Source organism: Aythya marila (assembly GCF_965140915.1).
Source record: "Aythya marila genome assembly, chromosome: 5".
Lineage (NCBI taxonomy): Eukaryota > Metazoa > Chordata > Aves > Anseriformes > Anatidae > Aythya > Aythya marila.
In genome coordinates this window covers 54231722-54254123 of record NC_139046.1, presented here as the reverse complement: position 1 = coordinate 54254123, position 22402 = coordinate 54231722, and the positions used below count along the sequence as shown (strand labels likewise).

Here is a 22402-nt window from a genome sequence, read left to right as displayed (position 1 = left end):
TAGCTACAGAAACAGAACTCAAAGCATAAAGAGAGACAATAAGACTGTACATGGATGCAGCTGAAGAACACTGTAGAAAAGCATTGTATTTTCTGTTTTTCTGCACCTTTCCTTTTAATAAGCAGCCTACAAATTTAACAACTACACTACTGAAATCCACATGTGGAGTAACACAGCTACATTTGTATGGTTAGCAAATCTCATTCTATCAAGCAGTCAATTGAAGCAAAAACCAACTTCAGCACTTTCCACAGCAGGTCCCATTTCAAACTGATACGCTGTGTGTAAAAGTAAGTCCAGTAAAACTTCATTGCTTCCTAAAAATCTGTACCTCTTGGGAGTGGGCATATATGGGATCCTGACTGAGAGCAACAGCGTGCACAATTCTTGCTAACCTAAGGGCTTTCCTACTACTTGCATACAAACGGCACCGCATTCAAGTAAAAATTCTAAGTTTCCAGTGAAATTTAGGCATTTGCCAAACATTTTCAGGTCAAGTCACTAACTGACCGTGTTTTTGCATACCTCAGAGCTCCAGGCAGGATGATGCATCAGAAGTTTGCAGCCCTGGTACAGATTATCAGACCATCCTGTACAGGGAAACTTCCATAACCAAGGCCAGCAGTCAACTCGGGTATAACATTCACCCGTTCTTACACTCAAACAACCCATCTCCAACAACCAGAAGACCTTCATCTTACAGAATCAGCGTGGTTAGCACAACAGGCTATTACTTGTCCATTTGTCTTCCTCAAGACCATGCGCTTCATTCAGAGAGATGGCTCTTCGCTCCACCTGCTCTCCCCTGTGCTCCAGACCTGCAGCCCTCTAAGTGCTCATGTCAGGCTGCATACTTAGCCAGTGTTCTGCTAAAAGGCATTCACAGCAGTCCTCAGAGTGAAAGCATCTAAACAGATGGATTTATCTGGGTATCCAGTAATCCAAGAGGTCCTCAATCTTCACCAACCTGCCTTTCAGAAACCAACAGAACAGCTCCGAGCTCATCACACTGCCTTTCCAAATTGTTTCCATGCTGGTTTTAGTAGAATGCAATTACACAGACACCCTGCTTATGGTCTGATTTTAAAGATGTCTAACACACATACTTCAGATGTCACAAACAATTAACTTACTCTCTACATCAGCAGCAAGATCGCTGTTCCCTGTTTGCTAATTTCTTTCCTAGGCCTAAAAATAAATAAATAAAAAACACTAAATAAAAGCCACTGAAGAGACAGTTGCTCATCACTCAGCCTCTAAACCTGGAACATGACCAAAATGTATCCAGATAAATTTACAACCTAAACACATTATTTTGGAAGTACAGATATGAAATATAGTTTGGCTTCACATATCTGATATACACACCCACTCACCTAGCCACAGTGTAACACTTAAGGTGTTTCTCCCATTTTGGCATATTTTAAGGGAATAAATTTAAAGATTAAAGAAATAGGAATAGCAGTCTGCAGAATCCACAGCTCACTTACACAAGCAGGAGAACGATCATCAGCCACTACAACGGAGATATTCATAAAGCAACCCCATAGCTTTTACAATACACTCCTTGCTGTGCTATCTTTCTTACAAGGCCTGTTATAGAAACATGTCGGGGGATGCAGCATCTTTTCCTCTCTCCAGCCTCCGTTCTAATGCTTCACACCTGTTCATAATTTTCTTATGCTCCACACGTGGCTCTAAAAAACTTACAGGGTACTCATCTTTAATGCTGCTCTGCGCCAAGTAAAACACAGTGATGATTCCACAAAAGAATTTGGTGCTCGCTAGCACATGAGCAGTTTGCTTTCTAAGTACAACAGCAACCTTCCACATTTTAGTTACCAAGAAAAGATGTTGTTCCCATTGGAGGTTTCCTGCTAGTCTATGCAAGTGCTCCAAATAAAGAATTGAGAGCTGACATATATTGAGCTCCTTTTTGTTCCACACTGTGCATTTACAACATTTTCAAGCTAGCGGTCTGTTTCTAAGCACTTATATTCTTAGTTTAACAAAGAAGATTTCACACTGTTCGCTACCACGTAGAGAAGGAAAACAAAAAGCAAATTCACACACTTGTGAAAATGCACATGGGGATGACAGACAAAGAGGAATCTTCATTTGCATCTGGGAAACCTAACGCTCCTTTCCAGACAGCGTTGGAACAGTCTGCATGCTGTCCAGTTATCAATCTTACTTTCACAGCATTGTCCTCTTTATCTCTGTATTGCAGCAACCTATAAAAATGCTAACATCCCTAAACATTTAGAATACCTCATTAAGTGAAATGCACATGTCTATATAATTATAACATTAAAAGGTAAATTAGCACCGAAATGGGAAAACCAGAACATTCAGTACGTCATTTCTTACATGAGGTGCTTTTCTAAGTCCTCTGTTTCACCTTAGATACACTAATTTACAACAGGACTTAGGTTCTTAAATGGCCGAGTGACTTTCAGAATACAAATCCTGCGCTCTAGAACAAGCTGTCTGATTTTGGGAGGATTATTCTCGGTGCACAGATTAGGCAAGTGATCAGAAGTTTCCCTGAAAAAGGAATTATGTTTCAGGTGAAGTCATATACTCTGATAAATCACCAATGATAACGTACCAGCTTTAATTCACTAGTACCATATGTTTAAGTCTCCCTTAAAACTAGCGACCTCAACACTAGATGAAGCTCATACTTCTGGTGACATTCTTTAGAAGACTGTAGAAAAAAAAATCTGTTGATTGCCAGCACACTGAAATATTTAATATTTCAAAAAGCAAATAATTTCTTTTCACCTTTGCCTGGAAATTAATTAGAAGTAAGAAGAAGTAACTTCACATATAAGCTTGCACTACTGATCTTAAAAGAAAATCCTTCTGTCCTTTAACTTCAAGTCCAAACAATGGGAATTAGTACGAAAAAGCACCATTTTGAAGAGTTTTTTGAACATCTGTGACACAGGAGACTGAATAGAAGATGTCTACAAGGGAAGTCAAATGGTGTTTCTTACCACACTTTTGACAGGGAACAGCCACTATGGGATTCAGCCTGGCACTAGGTCTTGTCACACAGATTCTTTTCTCAGTGGCAGGCAGCAAGCATAACTGTGCTTGAAAACACGCGCACGAAAGAACGTCAACAGTCCAAAAGCTGAAATCCAACAGATTCCAGGAAATGGCTCATTTATGCACTGCACAGAGCGTTTTCTGTTGGCCATCATCATCATTACGCACCTTTATTTCATTCTTACGCTAAGAAGGCTGCAATCGGAGGAAACACTGTTTCAAGCTCCCTCCATATATTCACCAATTTCCCAGTGTACATGCTCCTTCCTATCACCTTTCCTGCACTGTCAGGATGGTCCTTCAGTTGTCCTCATGGACTTAATGGTATTTTACATATCAGAATGATATATGTACATGAAAAACACAGAATTTCCCCATTACTTTCACAAGAGCAGCTGCAATGCTACTATTCGGAAGCACAGAATACTTTTATACACTTGTGCGCTAACCACATAACACAAACTTACTTCTGTACCTGAACTAGCTTAACTGTACTTATAGAACCCTCACTTAAAATAGCAGGTACAAGAGAGAGGAGGAACTGTATTCAAATGTCATGTAATCAAGACTGTCATCCCATCAAACAGGTTGTCAAAACCACTGCCGCACACAAAAAATTCTTGGCTAAAGAATAGCAACGCTTACAGAATCATTCCTGAAATTGAATGAATCAGTGCAATTTTTTTTTGTCCTCAAAACTGTGTCTTGAAAAGAATATTCATACATACACCTTACCATCCATTCAGATATGATTACATCTACTTTTTCCATGGGTAGATCTACTTCTTCAATTCTTCCTTTGACTAGTGTAATAATATTTTCAAGTTTATTTGATCTGTAAGAAATAATATAAATCGATTAGTTTATATTTCCATTTTATGCTGTAAATACATTGATGCCTGTATTATGCATTTCTCCTTTACCCCTCAAATAACAATTTTCAGTTTTTATTATTTTTAAAGCAATCAGTAAAGTACTACAATGTAACATTATTTTTCAGTTACATGTCAGATGGAACAGTTATAAGTTTCCAAATATTTCAAGAGAGCCAAGCAAAGGTGTCAGACAGTAGATCAGTATGACTCCAGTGTGCTGTGAATTCAAGCATGTAGACGTCAGAACTCAGGAAAACAAAGAAGAGGCCAACTTAAAATGATGCTCCTCTTCATTTAGAGTTGCTTGTTTCCAGTTCTCCTTTGACCTTTGTAGCGTAAGTCTAGAGTAATTGGAGCCTACTCATCACACTAGGATACAAATGGAAATGAACTTCATACAAAGGTATTTTGCATGACTTATTTATTTTAAAACAAAACCAGCTGCCAAGTCACAGAGAACAAACGTTCCCTCTAAATCAATATTATAGTTATTCTACAGAAAAAGATATCATCCCAACTGTGATTTTGCCACAGTCATCTGCACTGTTCAGTAACTGCAGCCATCAGTATCACCTCATATGCAAGTAACCGTACAAACACTCTGTATACGGAGGAAGTTTCTGTGACCTGACTACAGCTTTTGGAAAAAACAACTGCACGACAGTTGAATTGCTAGACACTTGAAACACTTGAAATTTAGTATTTTCTCCTTGGCAAACCACGTTAGTCTTTCTTGTATATACCATTATTAGGATAGCTGCTATTACAGAGAGTACTGAAGTATTCCCACCAAAAAAAAAAAAAAAAAAGTATTATCTATCCACAGCAGTTCTCATCTCTTCCCCTACCCGCCCATCCTGATATCTTACTCTTGCATGCTGTCTGCCTTGCAATGCAGACCACTAATCATATTGAAAATTCAATCTAGAAGACAATAGGAGAAAGATCAGAAAAAAAAGGGAGGGAAAGGGTCAAAAGGGTACTTGAACACATGGGCTGTGGGAAACATCAATTAAACTCTTAGAGTGCAACAATCATCCCGAAAAAGAGTAGCAGTTCACCGCTAATATCACATTTAGTTTTGGAAGCAAAAGTTAAAACAGAAGTTCAAAGAGAGATATAAAACACTGGAGAGCTATCAACCATATCAATATTTTAAGAACAAAAAAGCCTATACAGATAACTTCATGAACGACCATATACAAGGACATAATTAAAACCAAAGAGAGTAAAAACATTAATTTATTACATAGTTGTTTTCTGTTTTATTGTATAAAAGGAAAAAAGTCATCAATATAGATGACGAACTATAGGAAAGACGGCTTGCATGCTATTAAGTAGTGTACTTTCACTTTTTATTCTAACCTACCAGAACAAACGACAAAAATCAAATCTTCACTGCACTCAAAAATTTTCCTTTACTTGTTCACATTAAGAAAAGATAGGGAAAATAGTTAATAAATTTACTATGAAGCCTTGGGAAAGAAGGGAACGTCCTGTGGTAATGCCACGGCGACCACTTCCTCCAATTTACTTATACACATCGGTTGCACCGTTTCTAACATTTATTAGAGCACATTAGAAATGAACCTGAATTCTGTACGAGACTCAAGCTTTTGATCATGTACTTTAATCATAGGTGGAGACACACTGAAGTAATTATTTTTAAGCAACACCAAGTTGTTTAGTATTCCCATAAATATTTGTTACTTCATTACAAGTTGGTCAGTTCAATTCCTTCAGGAAAAGGGGGTTTACCAAGGCAAATACGAACTGTTCTGATATGAACCAAAGACTTCAATGTGAATTGAACCTTTTACAGCCAAAGTTACCTATAAATGTGTAGCTTTAGTGGTGGTTCACTGCTTAATTTGGGTGGTTATTTACCACTTTTAAGAGCTTAACGTTTTTCAATTTTTGTTTTTCTTAAAGGCTCACCCTTCTCCTCACCAAAGTTAACACGCAGTGGCTAATAGTTCTATCATCCTTTGAGTATAAAGCATATAGGTCTTTTTGTACCCTTGTTTTAAGAGATGAATAATGGAGAGTTTGTCACATAGTACATTATAAATAAGACAGTAATTCATATACGTAACCATTTTGAACGTGTCCTCTGCCTACTGTGCGGGAGAATAGAAGACCAAGCAAAGGCCTTGACTGATATTGCAGCGACTAAATGGGAGGCAATGGACATAATCTGCACCCATTGGTATTTGAAAAACACAAGTGAGGATAATCAAACAAGCTATTTGCCAGAGAAGTTCAGACAGAAGCGGCAGTGTTCAGAACCTGACCAGACAATGCTCGAGCCACCTACTGTACCTGAGCCTGGTCTCAAAGTGAGCTGAACCAGATGCCCTCGTGAGGTCCCTCCCATTCCGTATAATTCTGCGATGGTTTACACGGCACACACCTTATTTGTGATATTACTGATCATTTATCAGATTTTTTTTTCCAAGATCTTTTCTCAGTGACCCCATAGATTGTGTGCTAATGTGTCTGTGTACATGCTGTTAAATTGATTTTTTATTCAAACTATAGAAAATATTACAGTGCAATGGTAATCACTTTCCAACAAACACGAAAAACAGAGCAAAGGAGGTTTCCAAGGAAACAAAATACGTGGTAATAGGCATTTATTACTCTCTACAAACATAGTCTCCCTTAAATATACTAATGTAAAGAACCTTATTAGAGAAAGGTTAATACCATTAACTACAAAATTTGCCAACAGAGAGCTACATTTCATGTCTCCATTACAGGTGTCAAAATTGGTTAAAAAAAAAAAAAAAAAAAAAAAAGCTTGTCATATACTACTTGAAAATATCACAGTTTAACTAACACAACGATCTAAAAAAAAAATATATATATATATATATATACATTTAGATGGACCCAGTAAAGCATTTTAATTTTCTGTAATCTAGAAGATTAATTTATCGACATCATATAACTATTGAAATTTGCTATATATATAAAATGAAACAGCAGTGAGTGTGTGTACATCTAAATAGCAATCTAAACAACTTCCACCGTGTTCATCTACAGCAGTTCTATACACTTAACTTAAAATTTTGCAGCCAGCAAAGTTCCTCATATCCTCTAGGTAGGTGTCAACTCTAACGTTTGTTGTTTAAAAAAATTACAGTTTTACCAGCAGTGATATTTCAAGCAAACAAAGCGAAAATAGGAAATGCATTGGCAGCAGCCAGTTCGAGCCTCAACAGCATGACAGCGCTGGTCCCAATGCCAATATCAAGAAGCATCTGGGAAATATTTTTCCTCAACTAGCGCTCTATTTTTACTACCTTTATTAGAACAGCAAACATGATTGTGCATCAAAACCTGTGTTCATTCTTAGAATAAAGAAAGACTTCAGTATAAAACTTACAAAGTGATATCTGATCATTAACTTAGACTGGTTTTTTAATAACTTCTTACAGTGGTATTTTCATGTTTTTCCAGAACTTTTCCTACCTTATGATGTCCATGGCCTGATAAATGATTTCAGATTGGTCGACTCCAATCACTTTCTTCGCACCTGCTTTGGCAGCAAACATAGAAAGTATTCCAGTTCCACAGCCAACATCCAAAACCACCTGAAATAAGTACAAGCAACTTAGCTTTGCTTCCATTTATTTCTCTTGCTATGATTTTTCCCACATATCCTTCTACATAAGTGAGATACCATACTTTGAAGGAAGGAAGAAAAGGTAGCAGCATCAAATCTGTTATATTCAGAGATGTGCAAGCCAAACCACAGTTATAACCCCGCACCCTCTACCACCTTTTACAGAGGGGCAATGAGGCAGACTAGCTCCAGCTGCAGATGAAGTCATCCACATGAGCAAAATAGTTGCGAGCAGTTATTTAAGCAACAACTAAGAAGTTACATAAACAGGAAAAACAGAACTGAGCCTGAAAAATTTTAATACCAGTGAAATATTCTAACAATTGAATTTAGCATAGACTCTGAAAAAATACACTTAACTCTGCAGTTTCTCATTAAAACTATTTAAAAACTTTATTTCGTTCCAGTAGTTTCATTCCAACTACAGCACACGGAGGAGGATTACATATATGCACCTAACTGATATCACTGATTATCTACTTGCCAAAGAGAAATGTCACAGCCACTCTGACTGCTCAACATTCAGAATGCACGTTCACAACATTCTTACGGTATCAATATATTTATCTTACTCATTGGCTTACCTTCTTGGTCCAAAGTAATTTTACACAAATGGTTCTTGCCTTGCCTGTTAAAATCTGTGACTAAGTCATACTTCCATGCTTTTATTTCTACCATTCAACAATAAAAATTGGATATGATTCTTCAGATGCATATAGTCCTGTATTCTTCTTTAGAAGAATATAAAGCAAAGAAAAATCCCTAGTGATTCATAACACCGAGGAACAAAGCAGTGTCCTATCTACTTTTGCCTCCAGAACAGAATGTGCCAACATCATTATATGGAAAGAACTGTGAGCAAACGAGATGGAGGAATCTTTCTTCATATTTACTGTCCATAAAAACTTGTACAGATCTTTTTATGTTCCTTGTAAAGAGTTAGTAAATCCCCTGCTAGAAATGGCCACAGTGCCACAAAACAGCTACAGCTTCGATGACTAAATTTCAAAATGTTGAATAGCACAATTTAAAACTCACAAATTATTTTCTAACAGGCTTAATAAAAAAGACAAAAAATCCAGGAAGATGAGATACCTAAGTTTTCCTGGAAGACAAACTTCATTAAAACACTTAAAGTGTATTCAATTTAACACTACTACTGCAAACACTTGGTTTTGACACCTCAAATAGATGTTAGGCCAGATAGATGAGGCCAGTTCACTAATTGTCATATTATCAGCCTTCTTTATATAGCTAAGCTTTACTAATGGTGTTTAAAAAATTCTAAACCCTAGATCCAAAAATGTTCTCAAAACTGAAAACAGAAGAACAGTCCTAAAGAGTACATAGACATACAAAGAGTCGCTCAAACTGTGCACAGCGTTTAAGCATTAACAGACTGAGCTGTGAAGACAAACTTTCTTCGCCACACAAGAGAGCACACATAAGTTACTAAAATAACTCTACGGTAAGATGCATATCAAGTTAGAGTTACTAGTCACGACGATCATCTATTAGAAAGGAGTACGAAGTTATTTTAGTGGCTCTCCTTAGCACAGCTTCTAGTGTTGTGAAATGGTCCTCACAGCTTTCGTAACACTCTTTTCCCAAAGGAGGCATCGAATCACTCAGTAATCCATCCCACACTTGAGAATTATAACCCCATCTTAGAAAATATTTCAATGCAACAATGCACTCTTACTCATGAGCTATTGAGAGTTCTTGTTTTGGCACAACATTAACTTGCATCTACACTTGCAAAGTTCATTTTACAAATGCTAACCATTTAAGCACATGAATGCTCTGCCCATCAGGTGTGTTTGCCGAGCATCGCATACAACTTATATGCTTTGATGATGGATACAAAGCAATGAAACTGAAGTCAGCATGAATAAAAATAGCCATTTATCCTTTACAGCCCAATCTAAGTTAACCTCTGCTCTGGTGTACTGGGAAACATGACCAAGATTTGAATGCCACCTGTCTTCACAGGCCAACTTACAATCTGGAAGCAGACCAGAGAACATTCGCATAATGGGGTTTTAGCAGCATCTTGCGTGGAGGCTGGCAACAGAAGTTGCAGATAGAGTTGCTTGTTCCACTTGAACTCTTTGCAGCTTTGTTCTAATGGGAGTCAATTCCATGACCCATTCGCAAGTGAAACATGAGTGGTAGTGGCTACAGAAGTGCCTGGGCTCAAGTCTTCAGGAGACAGGAATATGAAGGTAAAACCAACGTTCCTGCAGCTGTTGGTATCTCGTGCTCCCTAACACCATCTCTTCTAACGCTCCACACATGGCAGTTAACAGAACTGCTGAGCCATGAAAGCTGGAAGTCAGAGCCAAAAACAAACCTCTGTGAAAGAATGCTCTTGATGTGCAGTTGCATGAAAGAGAGCAATCACCACAAATAGGAAAAAAATCAAAACAGACAACACTTTGGACAGCTGCCCTGGTCACTTAAAAACCCAGATGGAGCTCATCTAGCCTCAGGCAGGGGACGGGGGTGGAGAAAAAGGAAGAGAAAGGAATACGTACAAGCTGGAACACATCTGAGGAAGTGAAAGACAAGCAAAATGATCACCAATTAGCCTAAGGACAAGGGTCTACAGCTAACGCGTTCTTGCAGTGATCACATATGGCCTCTCACCAGAGATCTGGAACAGCTGGACTGGTGATTTGACTACACCATTACAGACTGCAGCATCACATCCTTCTCTGCCATCTAATCAAAACTGATAGGCTAGCTTTCATAACCGAAAATATTACTTCAAATTCGGAAAGACAGAAAGTTGGGTAACTTGGTTGATTTAATTCATTCCATCAATGAACTGTTAGTAGCAATAATGTTTAACAACGCATTTTTCTCCTCAATATCCCAATAATGCCTGCGTTGAACTTATATTCCACAACAGAAGCTTAAGCATGGCAATACCGTTTGTTTTTAAACCGAAAATATTTTTTCTGTAAAATGGATCACATTTTATTTTACCAGGACAGATCACTTGAACTATTTGTTTGGAATTGTCCTAGCATGAATTTTTCCTATTTTCACCTCAAGTACGTTTAGCAGGTATATAGCAAACACAGCAAGAACAGGATTCAAGTTTTAATAATCTATTTTGGAAGCTGAAAGAATATGCTGACTGGTCCTGAATGTAATATGCACAAACCAACAAACAAGTGCTGTGTTATCATCCCATTCACACAAACACACCTCTTAGGGATACTGCAGATTTGTACTAAAAGCCAGTAAGGTCAACTAAGCTGCTTCAATCAACTTCTACAGCCAGCCTCACAGTTGTCCTTTCAGAAAAAACAAAATTTTCTAACGAGAAATGCCATATGGGAGTTCTAAGAATATTACAGGACTATGAAGCTGCCTCTTTCTTTTTTTTCCTTGTTGTTGTTGTTTTGTTTTTTAAATTGTCATCTAATTTCTAAAGGAAATCAGCCTATTTTCCCAGGTTGGACAAGTCATTTGATAACCGTCATTTTCCACTGTAGCTGCTGAAAGAAATCGGAGGTGAGAAATATCAAGAGCATGCACTATCCACCTAGGATTACCTCCCCCTGTAAAACTACCTAGGACAATTTCAAGAACTTATGTTACCACTTATTAACCGAGTCTCTTTCCAGAACCAACCAAAAAATCTGAAGTGATTTCCTTCCATAAGCCTGCCAGCTGAATAACTTAAGCGTTAAGTAGAAGAAATCTAATCCAGAACACAAGTCTGCACAGCACAAAACAGAAGACACCAAATTCAGAATTAGCCAACAGAAACATGGAAGACAAGACGAGTATTACATCTGCACCGGGGTCATAACCGTGGTAGGATCATAAACACCCACAGGCCTCTTTTCTCCTCACTGCATGGGCAATAGCAGTTCCCTGTTCCAAGTCCTAAACGCCACCAAGTCAGCTGCGTATGAATTCTTCCCCAGATCTAATTGTGCAGTGCTTCTAAGATGTCTTTACTGAATAAGGCCCAAATAGAAATTCACTTAAATTCTGGTCAAGAATGCCTCTAAAATAGATTCTGCTTAATATTCTAGATGAGAAAGGTTTAACTTAACCCCGCCAACATAATTAATGAACATCCCAACATGGCACACATAACAGTGACAACAGTGATCAGTGCTTCTGTTATCAGCACTGTCCACCCTCCAGCAGTTGAATAACATTCTACCACCTAATAAAGCCAGAGTATATTAAATCAAATCTTGTCAGTGCAATATTCCAACCCAAAGCTACAAAGCAGCCAGTCAGAAGGATTTCTATCACTTAGGAAAAAACAAATTGCAGAAATTACTGAATTTTGAGCTGTTTTACCTACCTTGTCCTTGAAGATATGTGGATTTTGATAGATGAAGTCACGATAACTTTCTGTACGCACTTTATCCTATGATTTAAAGCAGAAAAAACAATGTTCACTTGGCCTATTCATATACAAGACACTGTTCAAAAATGCTGAGCAAGTTGCTTTTTACTTGGCCTGAAGATGTTTTGTGGCTACTATACCTATAAGGATTCTCCAGTAATGATATTTTCCATACTAAAATCTTTTAAAATTTATTGCCTAAGCAAATAAAGCCAGCTGAGCCTCTGGAAGAGAAAATAAATACCTTTCACTACTCTGACCTGCTTCATTGGATTTTGGATGCTTCAAAGTTCTTAACACCCCTTCATCACCTTGCACGAACAGCAGTAATAGAATGGCAATACTACATTAACTTTACACAACAGCCTTCTATTAAATAATTTGACTGATGAGGTCATAAAATTTTCTGCATCATTCTATGCTCTTAACTTGCATGACGCGCAGATCCCTCAAAAGGAGTCATGGATCACATTAACTGTTTCTATTTCTGAACAAACTACTAATCTGAAAGCCTGAAAACAAGTCAGTAATTAAAGTTGTACAGCCCATCCTATGGAAGCTTAAATTAAATAAATAGAGATCTAACTATAACTCTACATGATCTGAGAAGCTGGTATGTTTTCAAGCATACAACGAAGTGTTTACAATATCTCTGTGTATGAAAGCTAGTGGCATAGCCCGAACTATCAGCAAGGTAATATATTGATCCTCTTAATGTGCATCACCAGGTACACAAATTGACAGCCAAGTCTATGTTTTGGAATTGCTGTTGCAGGTCAGATGTTAGAGCAAAGCAAAACAGTATCTTTTAAGCCACCTTTATTAATAAGGATGGACTTCGAATAATACTCAAGTAGAAAATAGAACTGTTTATATTCAAGGTTACATTCTTCTAATGTAGCAAATAATTTTTATAAAAACTATCAAAACTAAAGAAATTTTCTATAGTGAGAAAGAACAAAGTCTATTTTATTAGGAATAAAGGTCATGAAGAGACTCAGAACAAAGAATATGTTCATAAAAATTATGTAGACAAATCAGGTTATTCTGATGCTTGAAAACCCTAAAATCCAGTTAACAGTTAAGATCACCACACACATGGCCCAAACAGTCATGGAGTATTTTACAGAATTTTACTTTCAAAGTATATAAAATTAACATGAATAACGCAAATAGATCCTTCAAAATTATGTTGGCTTACTACAACAATTCATTGAGAGCAACTATTTTTAGTAGTTTACTTCTGTCGCAGTATATAATAGGATTTGCTGAAACAACCAAAATAGTATTAAAAAAAAAAAAAAAAATCACAAGGTTCAGCATCAATCAAGCAAGCAGCCAGCTGGAAAGCTTTCAGCCTTCCATCCTGCCCACTCACATTGCCTCAGCACTGCCCCAGCTAAATCAATACAATTCTAGCTCCTGTCTCTACTATATGCACTACTGCCACAGTCATTCACTTCAGGTCTCTCTATTCATCAATTCCGTTCTTTCACTCACCATTTCAATGCAATACTTTTCTTGTTTTTACATAAAATGGTAGGGAAACTTTTTAAGACAATATTTAATAAATTCTGAAGAGAAAGGACAAGGGGAAAAACTAGCCATTTGACCAGGGTAAAGTAACAACCATCCTTCCCTGGCTTTGAAGTAGTTGCAGCAAAAGAAACAAATCGAAACTTCAGACAGCCACTACTAGGCATGAGGAAAAAAAAAAGTTTCCAAATATAACACCGTCAGAAACAAAGCTGACAACACGCAGCAAATCCCCTTTCTTAAAGCTTTTTATGTAGCAAACCCATTTATTTATATAATACTGGCATACTAAAAAATCGAAGTGAAAGCCTGGCATAGAGCAAAAAAATCCGTATATATGTGCGGTAAAAATCAATGTTTTCCTATTGTTAGAAAACAAGTCTGAAGTCTTAAAAACATTGACAAACATCCCCTGAAACCAAAGTCAATTTGCAGAAATGCACAATTACGAAGAACTTCATAATCAAAGACTTCCTCATCTATACCCTTTAACAGCTCAAACGACACCTTTATTTATACAACTGACCTACAAAAACCAACTCCTATTATTTATCTTCAAGATTTTTAATGTATTTCTCTAGACTACTCACTTAGGAAAACATTCTTCCATCTCTGCAGAGACCTCCATGCTTCTGCAGCACTCCCTCTCCCTTTAAATTTACCTCACACTTACACTAGCCTTAACACAGGCTCATGTGCGTTTCTACATTAAGGCCATCAAATGATTTACAAAGCAGAAGATTTTATATGCTACCTGCATGGACAAAGTTACTTTGCAACTCCATATTCTATCCATACATTTTGGTAGGAATTTTATTTATTTCTGCCATAAAAATGATAAAACTGCTTACACCTTTCCTAACTATGGCCTTTTCTCAGAAAGGACGCATCAAGGGGTTTTAATTTACATGCCAATTATAGGATGCTTAATTTTTTCATTTTATTTTTTTTAATTTTAAAGGGAAGAGGTTTCCCTTAGAAAAAAAGTCTTAACCCTCATCTTAATCACAAAAAAGCAGCTTACAATTTTTTCAGCTATTCAATGTCATGTTATCAATATGCTGGATAGCATACTAGCATACAAATGACAGCAATTGCTGCTTTTACTTAATGCAATAGGAAACCACAGTAACTTGCCTGACAAATTTTAATTGTTTGGAAAAAATGAACCGAAGAAAAACATTCATTATCTGTACCACACCATTATATCGTGTATCTTTCAAGCATATAGGAAAAAGCTGCTTCTGGCAAGGTTAAGTTGTGGAAGATACTGCAGCATCTTGAAGCCTGTCTCTAGAGTAAATGATTTCCCTAATGCTTCCTGTACAGTAAAAAGAATTCATAGAAAGGAAATAAAACTGAAAAAAAGGATCTCAGCACAACTCCTAGGAAAAAAAACTACTATGTATAGAAAGGGTTAAAAATGCAGCTACTCTGCAGTATATATACGGGCACACAGCCCGCTTCATTCCTTCTTTCCTCTACAGCCCTACTCAGATGCAGTTGAGATCACTTTCTAACCTTTAGCATCTCTTCGTGTATCCCATAATGCCCGTAGGAGCTGAAGTAAATGCCATCCTCATCCTCCTGAAGGTCTGCAATGGCGTTGGATGACGAGCTGCTACGGACATCCACGTTCATCACGAAATCCTGTGCAAATTGTCTGTAATCAATTTGAAATACACCCTTGAGACATGTTTATGGGACCATGAAAAGGAAGTGGGGGGGGGGGGGGAGAGAGCTTGAAAGAGATAAGGAATCCAGACTGCACAGGGGCTTTTACAACAATGGGCCCGGCTTCAGCTTTAAATGTGCACAATCTCCCTCTGCTGGCTCCTGGAGGCTGCTGCACGATGATGCACCACTCTTGCCGCATTACCTATCCACGCTTCTCTCTTACTTCAAGCGGCGTTAGCAGTGAAACAGTTGCTGTATTCATCTGTGTGCCAGCCACAGTTTAATCCAATTCAGATTTCATTTCTATTTTTAAGTAGAAACTCCTTGCTTGGCACTTCCTAGCACAAAAGCTAGTACCACCGTGGTAAAAGTCTACAGGACGACAATGTCTGTTTTGTGTATGTAATACAGTTATGGACTCAATACCACAAACAGCACTTCAGAACTATAAATCATGTATAGATAGGTGAATGACTCCTGTAAGGTTGAAGGACGCACTTCAAACTGGCAGTATCAGAGTGAAGCTAACTCTGAGCTTAAAATTCAAGTTATTTTAATTCCGTTTTTATTCACATGCCATACTTACTTTCTTCTTCCATGGCCTTGTACTCCTTATATGTATGCTATGTTCTCACTTCTCCAAGAAAGAATTGATGAACATTTTAGAAGAATTTTGGATGAAAGAACCCATACCTACAGTTTTATCATGAAAACTAAAACTATGGGTGACAACTGAACAACCCATACTATGATGTTTTAACTGACACTTCAATATGAAATCATGCGGAACAGCAAAAGTGCTTCAGCCAAACGGTAACCCTTCAAGTTCTGCAGTCTGACCTAGACCACTCCATAGCAGCCAACACTGACCTTTAACTAAAGCCATATTTTCTTACATAGGAATCTACAGAAGCTCCCGGTAACACCTCGTTACCAATACCATCCTTACAAGACAACAAAATTACTATTTCAGTCCTGAGATTTTAAATACTTCTGTGCTTAGCTTGGATGGGGAAGAGAAGGTGGTAAGGGAACTCACACTACAAGGCTGTCGATATTAGAAACTTCTTATACTTCCTGACATATAGGTAGGATACAGATCTTATTTTTAATATTGGTCTTTAACGTAGTAGTTCATGTTTTTATTACTTTTTTTTTTTTTGAATAATGATTGAAGTTATAAAAACGGCAATTTATACAACTTAAATTCTATGGCATACAATTAAAATTAACATTTTGTACAACTTAAACTTAATTTTCAGACTTGAAATTACTTTAACTGGATTCAGCCAAGAGTTCCCCCAGCCTACGCATGCAACACAAGTACCAAACAAAAACTCTAGATGCAGAGATTCCTTCTACCTTTTTAATCAAGAAACAAATATAAATAAAAACCATCATCACTAAAGAGTACACAAACTGAATAAGAAGTCAGCTATACAAGTCATGCTCTTCTCTCTAAATTATATCAAATGCTAAAGGTGACCTGACTTACATAATAACTGTTACCATTTGTGGGGAAAGAAAGGCCTCCAGCTACCCGTTTTGAAATTGTATCCCCTTCCATTACATCACAAACAAGTCTGCTGAGCCTGGAAAGCCTTGAAAAACATTTCTGCATCAATTATCTTATACTCATTTAGTAGGTGTCCTCACGTACTATTACTCCCATGCTTAGAAAGCAACAATTTCTAGGGAGCTGTACGACTGATCCTGACCAGTCATTAGAACACCTTACATTTTTTCCACACCTTAAAGAGCAACATCTGCATAATACAATCACACTGCAACTGAAACAAGTTACAGTTAGTCTCCCACAAAGGGTCTGCAGATAGGTGAAGTGTGAGAAAGCTCCTGGACCTAGCTTTAACTCCTGAAGCCAAAGACAGGCAACCAACCTTCTAAATACTGGTATACACCTATTTCCATGACAGAGGACAGCAGAAAATCAAGTTCCCATAGATTAAGGTCCCTCATGCTCTTCTTGCTCCACATTCCGCTCATGAGCTCCTCTTATTCTGTCAAGGGGAGCACTGTATCATCTACCTGAACAGAAACATCTGCCCATGGTCTCTTTCGATACAGTAACCTACAGCAGAGATCAGCATCACTACAAATTACGGCATGTAGGCTACTACAGGGCAAGTGGTTGGTCTGCCCGTAATTTAGAACTGCTCTGCTTCACCTGATCTACATCTGGCTATTTTTTGTCTCAGTTCAAGCTCTTACTTCATTTTTTGAAGATCTTCTTGTGCTCTTGCCAAGGCTGCTTCTGCGAGTCTTGCTCTGTGTTCTGCACATTTTAATTGTTCAAGCACTGTCATATCATTTAAACCATTAGAACACACATCGGCAGGTTCACACAGGTCTTCTATATCTGATAGGGAGGAAGAAAAACATATGCTCATAAACGTATAACCAACATTACTATTTTTGTCTTTGGATAATTTGCAAATACAGTGTGTTTTACAAGAAACATCACTGAGTTTGACAGGACTAACTGCAGAACACAATACTACACACTAAAAGCATGATGTCAGAAGTGAGCTCAGAGTTAACAAAGCAAATAAATCCCCAACTTGGACTTCTTCAGGTATTTGTGTTTGATAATTGATAAATGAGACATTAGGTTTAGCTTTAGTTAATTACGGTGCTACTCTGTATTTTTCCTCATACAGAACTCAGAAAAGTTTAAGTAGAAGAAATCTAGATGAAACATTATTTTTAAGCACCACAACTCTAATTCAGCAGTAGGACCCATTCACCTCTTGCTAAATGCATCTGTTGAATTCAACAGACATCAGTGCATCAGAAAACAGTGCTGCCATGTTTCTGGATATAGTAGGAAGCTACTGACAGCTTATCAGGCAAGAGACTTCATTTAAAAATAGAAAAATCACAACTGTGCTCATCTGTAAAAGACAACAAACTATTTATTCCATGAGATTGAAACAAAGCAGGTATTTAAAGCACAATTTGCAGATGCTCATATTATCCATAACTCTCAGCAACCACTGAGGTAGCTGAAAACACCAAGCACTGCAGAAGAGAGTAACATGGGCACAGAGTGCACATTAGACTGTGAAGTGCACAGGGAAATGTGAAATCTCTGAAGTAACCCATCCATGTCCTCTATCTGTGCCATCACGCAGCAGGGCTTGTTTGCAAAAGGACAGACTATATAGAGCAGAAAAATTCCAGAAGCCCTGAGTACCTTATGGTTTAGGGGAAAGAAAGGTGCACAATGAAGTGCAAAACAAAGACAGAGCTGGAAGATCATAGATAGCAAAAGCAAGTTCAGAAGTCAAACGGAATTCCCTCAAGACCCTTTAACAAACAGATCATTAAAACCACTAGAGGCAGAACTCTTCTATGCAATTGTATTATCTTACACTTGGTTGGTCCAAAGACCCAGCCTAAAAGATATGAAGCTCTTCGAATACAGCAGATAGCTTGCTCTTCACTTGTACATTTTTGATTCAAAGCACCTGATTTTAAGTATTTGCATTTAGAAGCTTTATAAGCCCCACACATCTTCCACTGAAATTTAGGTAAAGTCTTGACCTGCTTCATTACCATATACAGCAATCTCAACTAAGAACATCATATTTATAATACGTGAATGCAGATAATAAACAGAGCTATAAACACCTCAACCATTAAAAACCAGCACACAACAAGTGGTAAAAATACCAGAGTGACCGAACATTGTTAGTTCAATTATTAGATAGACTTTCTCAAGTACTCAAGTTAATTCAGGAGTAGCGCTGATGCTTTCTGTGACACCAACTCTTAATATCACATTTACCCCATGATACAGTGTAATCATACTGAAAAGCAGTTATTTACCAAACTGAAGCAGGAGATCATCTTCTAGCTCTGGTTTCAGATACTCCTCTCCCTCCCAAGGCAGTGGGCTGCTGATTGATTTCAAATATTCTGCTGTTGGTTTCTAGAGGAAAGGAGAAGAACTTGTAAGTTTCTTTGAAAACACCAGACCCTCAGTTCCATTCAAGAAAACAAGGCACGGGTTTTTTCTTCCACCCATTAAAATAAACTGTGTATTACAGAAGTAGTTTTATAGCAAATGCCAAGAAATATACTGCTTTAAAGCCTAACTAGCAAGAACAATAAGGAACAACTTGTGGCTTCCATCCTGGCTCTGACATCAAGTATTCACATTAGCATAGTGACACTACAACCATGGTGACCAGAGCATAAAAATACATCTTTAAGCCAGTTTGCGTTGCAAAATCCAGAAAGTTATAGGATCATGGAACTCAGCACAAGCAGTTAAGCACAGCAGTCTACCAGACACTGAAGGACACCTTGAGGATTGCACTGCATAAAGTTTACCAAGTTTACACAGGTGTTCAGTTGTGTCAGGGTCACAGATTACAACAGAGGTAACCAATTAAACTAACGTCCTAATTGCACGAAGTCTTTTTACATGCACAGCACCTTACAGAAATGTTACATCCTCTTGTATTTGCATTTGCCAAGGTAATCCTTCTTAGGAAAAAGAAGAGGTCAGATTCTGGACCTCAGTTTCTCCATTTGCATGACTTACTCTGTAGCTAATTATACCTTAAGTAATTGTTGAAGGATTTAAGTAAATGACTGAAGATTCGAATAAAAATTGCTTAACTGTGCAAGACGTTTTTCAGCATAGACCTATAGATTCATGAAACAACCAAACATATATCAAAGTTACAATAAGAACAAAATGTAGCCAAGCCTAACTTAAAACTATAGGTTCACATCAGCTTTTCTGATTCCGATATTTTAGCAGAGATTATTTTTATGTTCTGTGATCAAGTGCTGTCCTTCCTGGTAGTGTGCTCACTTTCCTAGGAAAGACTCTTTTATACCAGCACGCACAAGAACTAGGAAACTTAGTGGTGAACCCATAACGGGAGTGAGACATCTAAGTTAAAGGCCAAGATGAATTACAAAGCACTGTGATATAACATGGCATGGACTTCTTTTAAGTATGAAAATTCTCTTCTGGAAACAATATAAGTTGCATTAATGAAGTACATTTAAAATTAAAACAACTTCACAGTTATGCTTGCACCTAAAGAAACCAATTGATTGGTATTTTTTGGTCAATTCTTATTTCTAGAATACAAAGTTTCATGCAGTTATTAAAAAAAAGCCAGCTGAAAACATAGCACCTTGATTTTGCATTCTCTAGACATAAATTACAAAAGTAATACATGGCATACTTACTTTCTGTCTAATGAAGTTTATTAATTTAATGTATCCATAAAAATCAAGTCCTGGAATGAAAGAAAAAAAGAGACAGTGTGTTACAGAAGATTCACAAGTTTTACTATCATATGAATACTAATTACTTATTTAACTGGCCACCCTCTCCTTAGGATGTATGTCATTAAATAATGTCATCTTCCTATCTTAATTTCCCATTTACGATTTCACTCTCTAGGAGCAAACCATGACATGTTCACCTTCAGGACCGATACCTCTGCCACAAATTAAGAACAGAAGACATGAAAAGTTGGCTTATGAGAATGTATTTCCTTCCTTTGGCAAGCAAATATACACCAGGGTTATCTCCTACTAGGCTACCTTGTTGATATTTTAGGTTGTTGTACTCCTCTGTTCCTATTTTCAGCTTTTGACTTAATGGAAAGTAAGGTATTCCTACTCATCGAGAATACACACTGATATTTAAAATACCTCAGAAATAGGGATAGTTTACACGTAACTATTTACTTTCTTTGAAAAGAGAGGATACCACCTATACTGAAAACCCTTCCAATGGGTTTTACCCTGCGAGCAGTCCAGACCTTACAGTTTTACGTGCAGATTTCCCCTGCTTTCTAGCGCTCCTCTCCAGGCAGCAGGACGTGACTGAGAGGCTCTGGGCTCGGCACCCACCCACCCCAACCCACCTCGCCCCGCACACGGCGCATCCCCCCGGGCCGCGTGCCGCTCACCGTGCCGCCGGGCCGCCTCGCGGAGGTCGAAGCCGTGCTGGGCGCTGCAGTGCGCGAACACCTCCCCGGCGGCGCCGAACACCCTGCGGGCAGACAGCCGTTAACCGACCGCACCCAACGGCCGCAACGCTCCCACTGGGGACGGAGGGGGAAGGGGGGGGGGGGTGCAGGCGCACCTGGAGCAGAAGAGGCATTGTGCCGGCGGGCCCTCGGCGCCTTCCTCCTCATCCTCCTCCTCCTCCACCTCCTCCTCTTCCTCCTCCTCCTCCTCCCGCTCGCCGCCCCCCTCCGCCCTGGATCCCATCCGCCCCGGCCCCACGTGCGCCGCTTCCGGGCCCCCCGCGTCAGCAGCGCGCCCGCAGGGGCGGCACCGGGCGGCTGTGGGGAGATGGTGGGGGGGGGACGGGGACGAGCGCGCCCCCTGGCGGCGGCCTCCCGCGCGCCGAGCCGGCCGGTGCTCCCGCCGCGGCGCCATCTTGTGGGGCCAGCCCGTCACAGCCCCCCCTCGGGCACAGCGGGGCGATGGCACTCTGCCCTCATAGCCCTAAATACCCGCCTAAAAGCACCTGAATACCGAGAAGATGAGCTCGTGGCTCGAAGCAGCTAGTGTTTGTCACGGTGGGTGGGACAGGTTACCAGAGCTCTTCTGCTTCCTCACCGCAGTTTGGGGCTGAGGGAAACGCACCTGCCCCTTCTGCCCCAAAACAAGCAGGGACCCGCATGCATCCCAATCCGTGCCCCAGGCTCACGGAGTGACGGATTTCCACCCTCAAGCAGCAAAAAGCACTGAAATTCCCATCTGTGCTAGTACTAGTACAAGCATTTCCAGAAATACTGGAACTACTTTTGCTTACTTCTCACAGCTAACAAGAAAGGCTTTTCCAAATAGTATTAGATAAAGAGATCAGACTTGCCTAGATCTTGCATCATTATAGGCAATCCCAAAGCAACATGAAAAACCTACACCTGGAAACTGATTTTAGATATCATCAGAACAACAGATTTGAAAAGGAAATTTGTTCTAAGAGCTACGAAATCAGACTCCTTTACAAATACTGCTTTCTTTTTAAATTCCCTATCCATTCAGAATTACCTCTATAGATACGGCAATATAACACGGATTCTTCAAATGCTGCTCAATGGTCTAAAATGAAGCTCCTTATACAATTTTTTCCTTTCACAGCAATAAGTACTCATTGACTAGGAAGCAGTGCAAAATGCTGGCAAAACACTGCATACCCCTAATGTACATGAGAAATCTAGGCAAGCCAGATGCTTCTGC

General features: G+C 38.8%; 1 protein-coding gene across 1 annotated transcript in view; it reads right to left on the bottom strand.

Annotated features, from left to right (window-relative positions):
- The window catches only part of PRMT3 (protein arginine methyltransferase 3), a 52734-nt gene extending 33631 nt beyond the window's left edge, over positions 1 to 19103 (bottom strand). Inside the window, exons 1-6 of the mRNA XM_082761153.1 lie at positions 19007 to 19103; positions 17387 to 17534; positions 15002 to 15143; positions 11900 to 11965; positions 7410 to 7531; positions 3793 to 3892 (exon numbers count right to left, since the gene is read on the bottom strand). Of these exons, the coding sequence (XP_082617279.1) occupies positions 3793 to 3892; positions 7410 to 7531; positions 11900 to 11965; positions 15002 to 15143; positions 17387 to 17481 (525 nt within the window). The 5' untranslated portion in view covers positions 17482 to 17534; positions 19007 to 19103. The remainder of the gene's footprint in view (positions 1 to 3792; positions 3893 to 7409; positions 7532 to 11899; positions 11966 to 15001; positions 15144 to 17386; positions 17535 to 19006) is intronic.
- Between the last annotated feature and the right edge of the window lie 3299 nt (positions 19104 to 22402).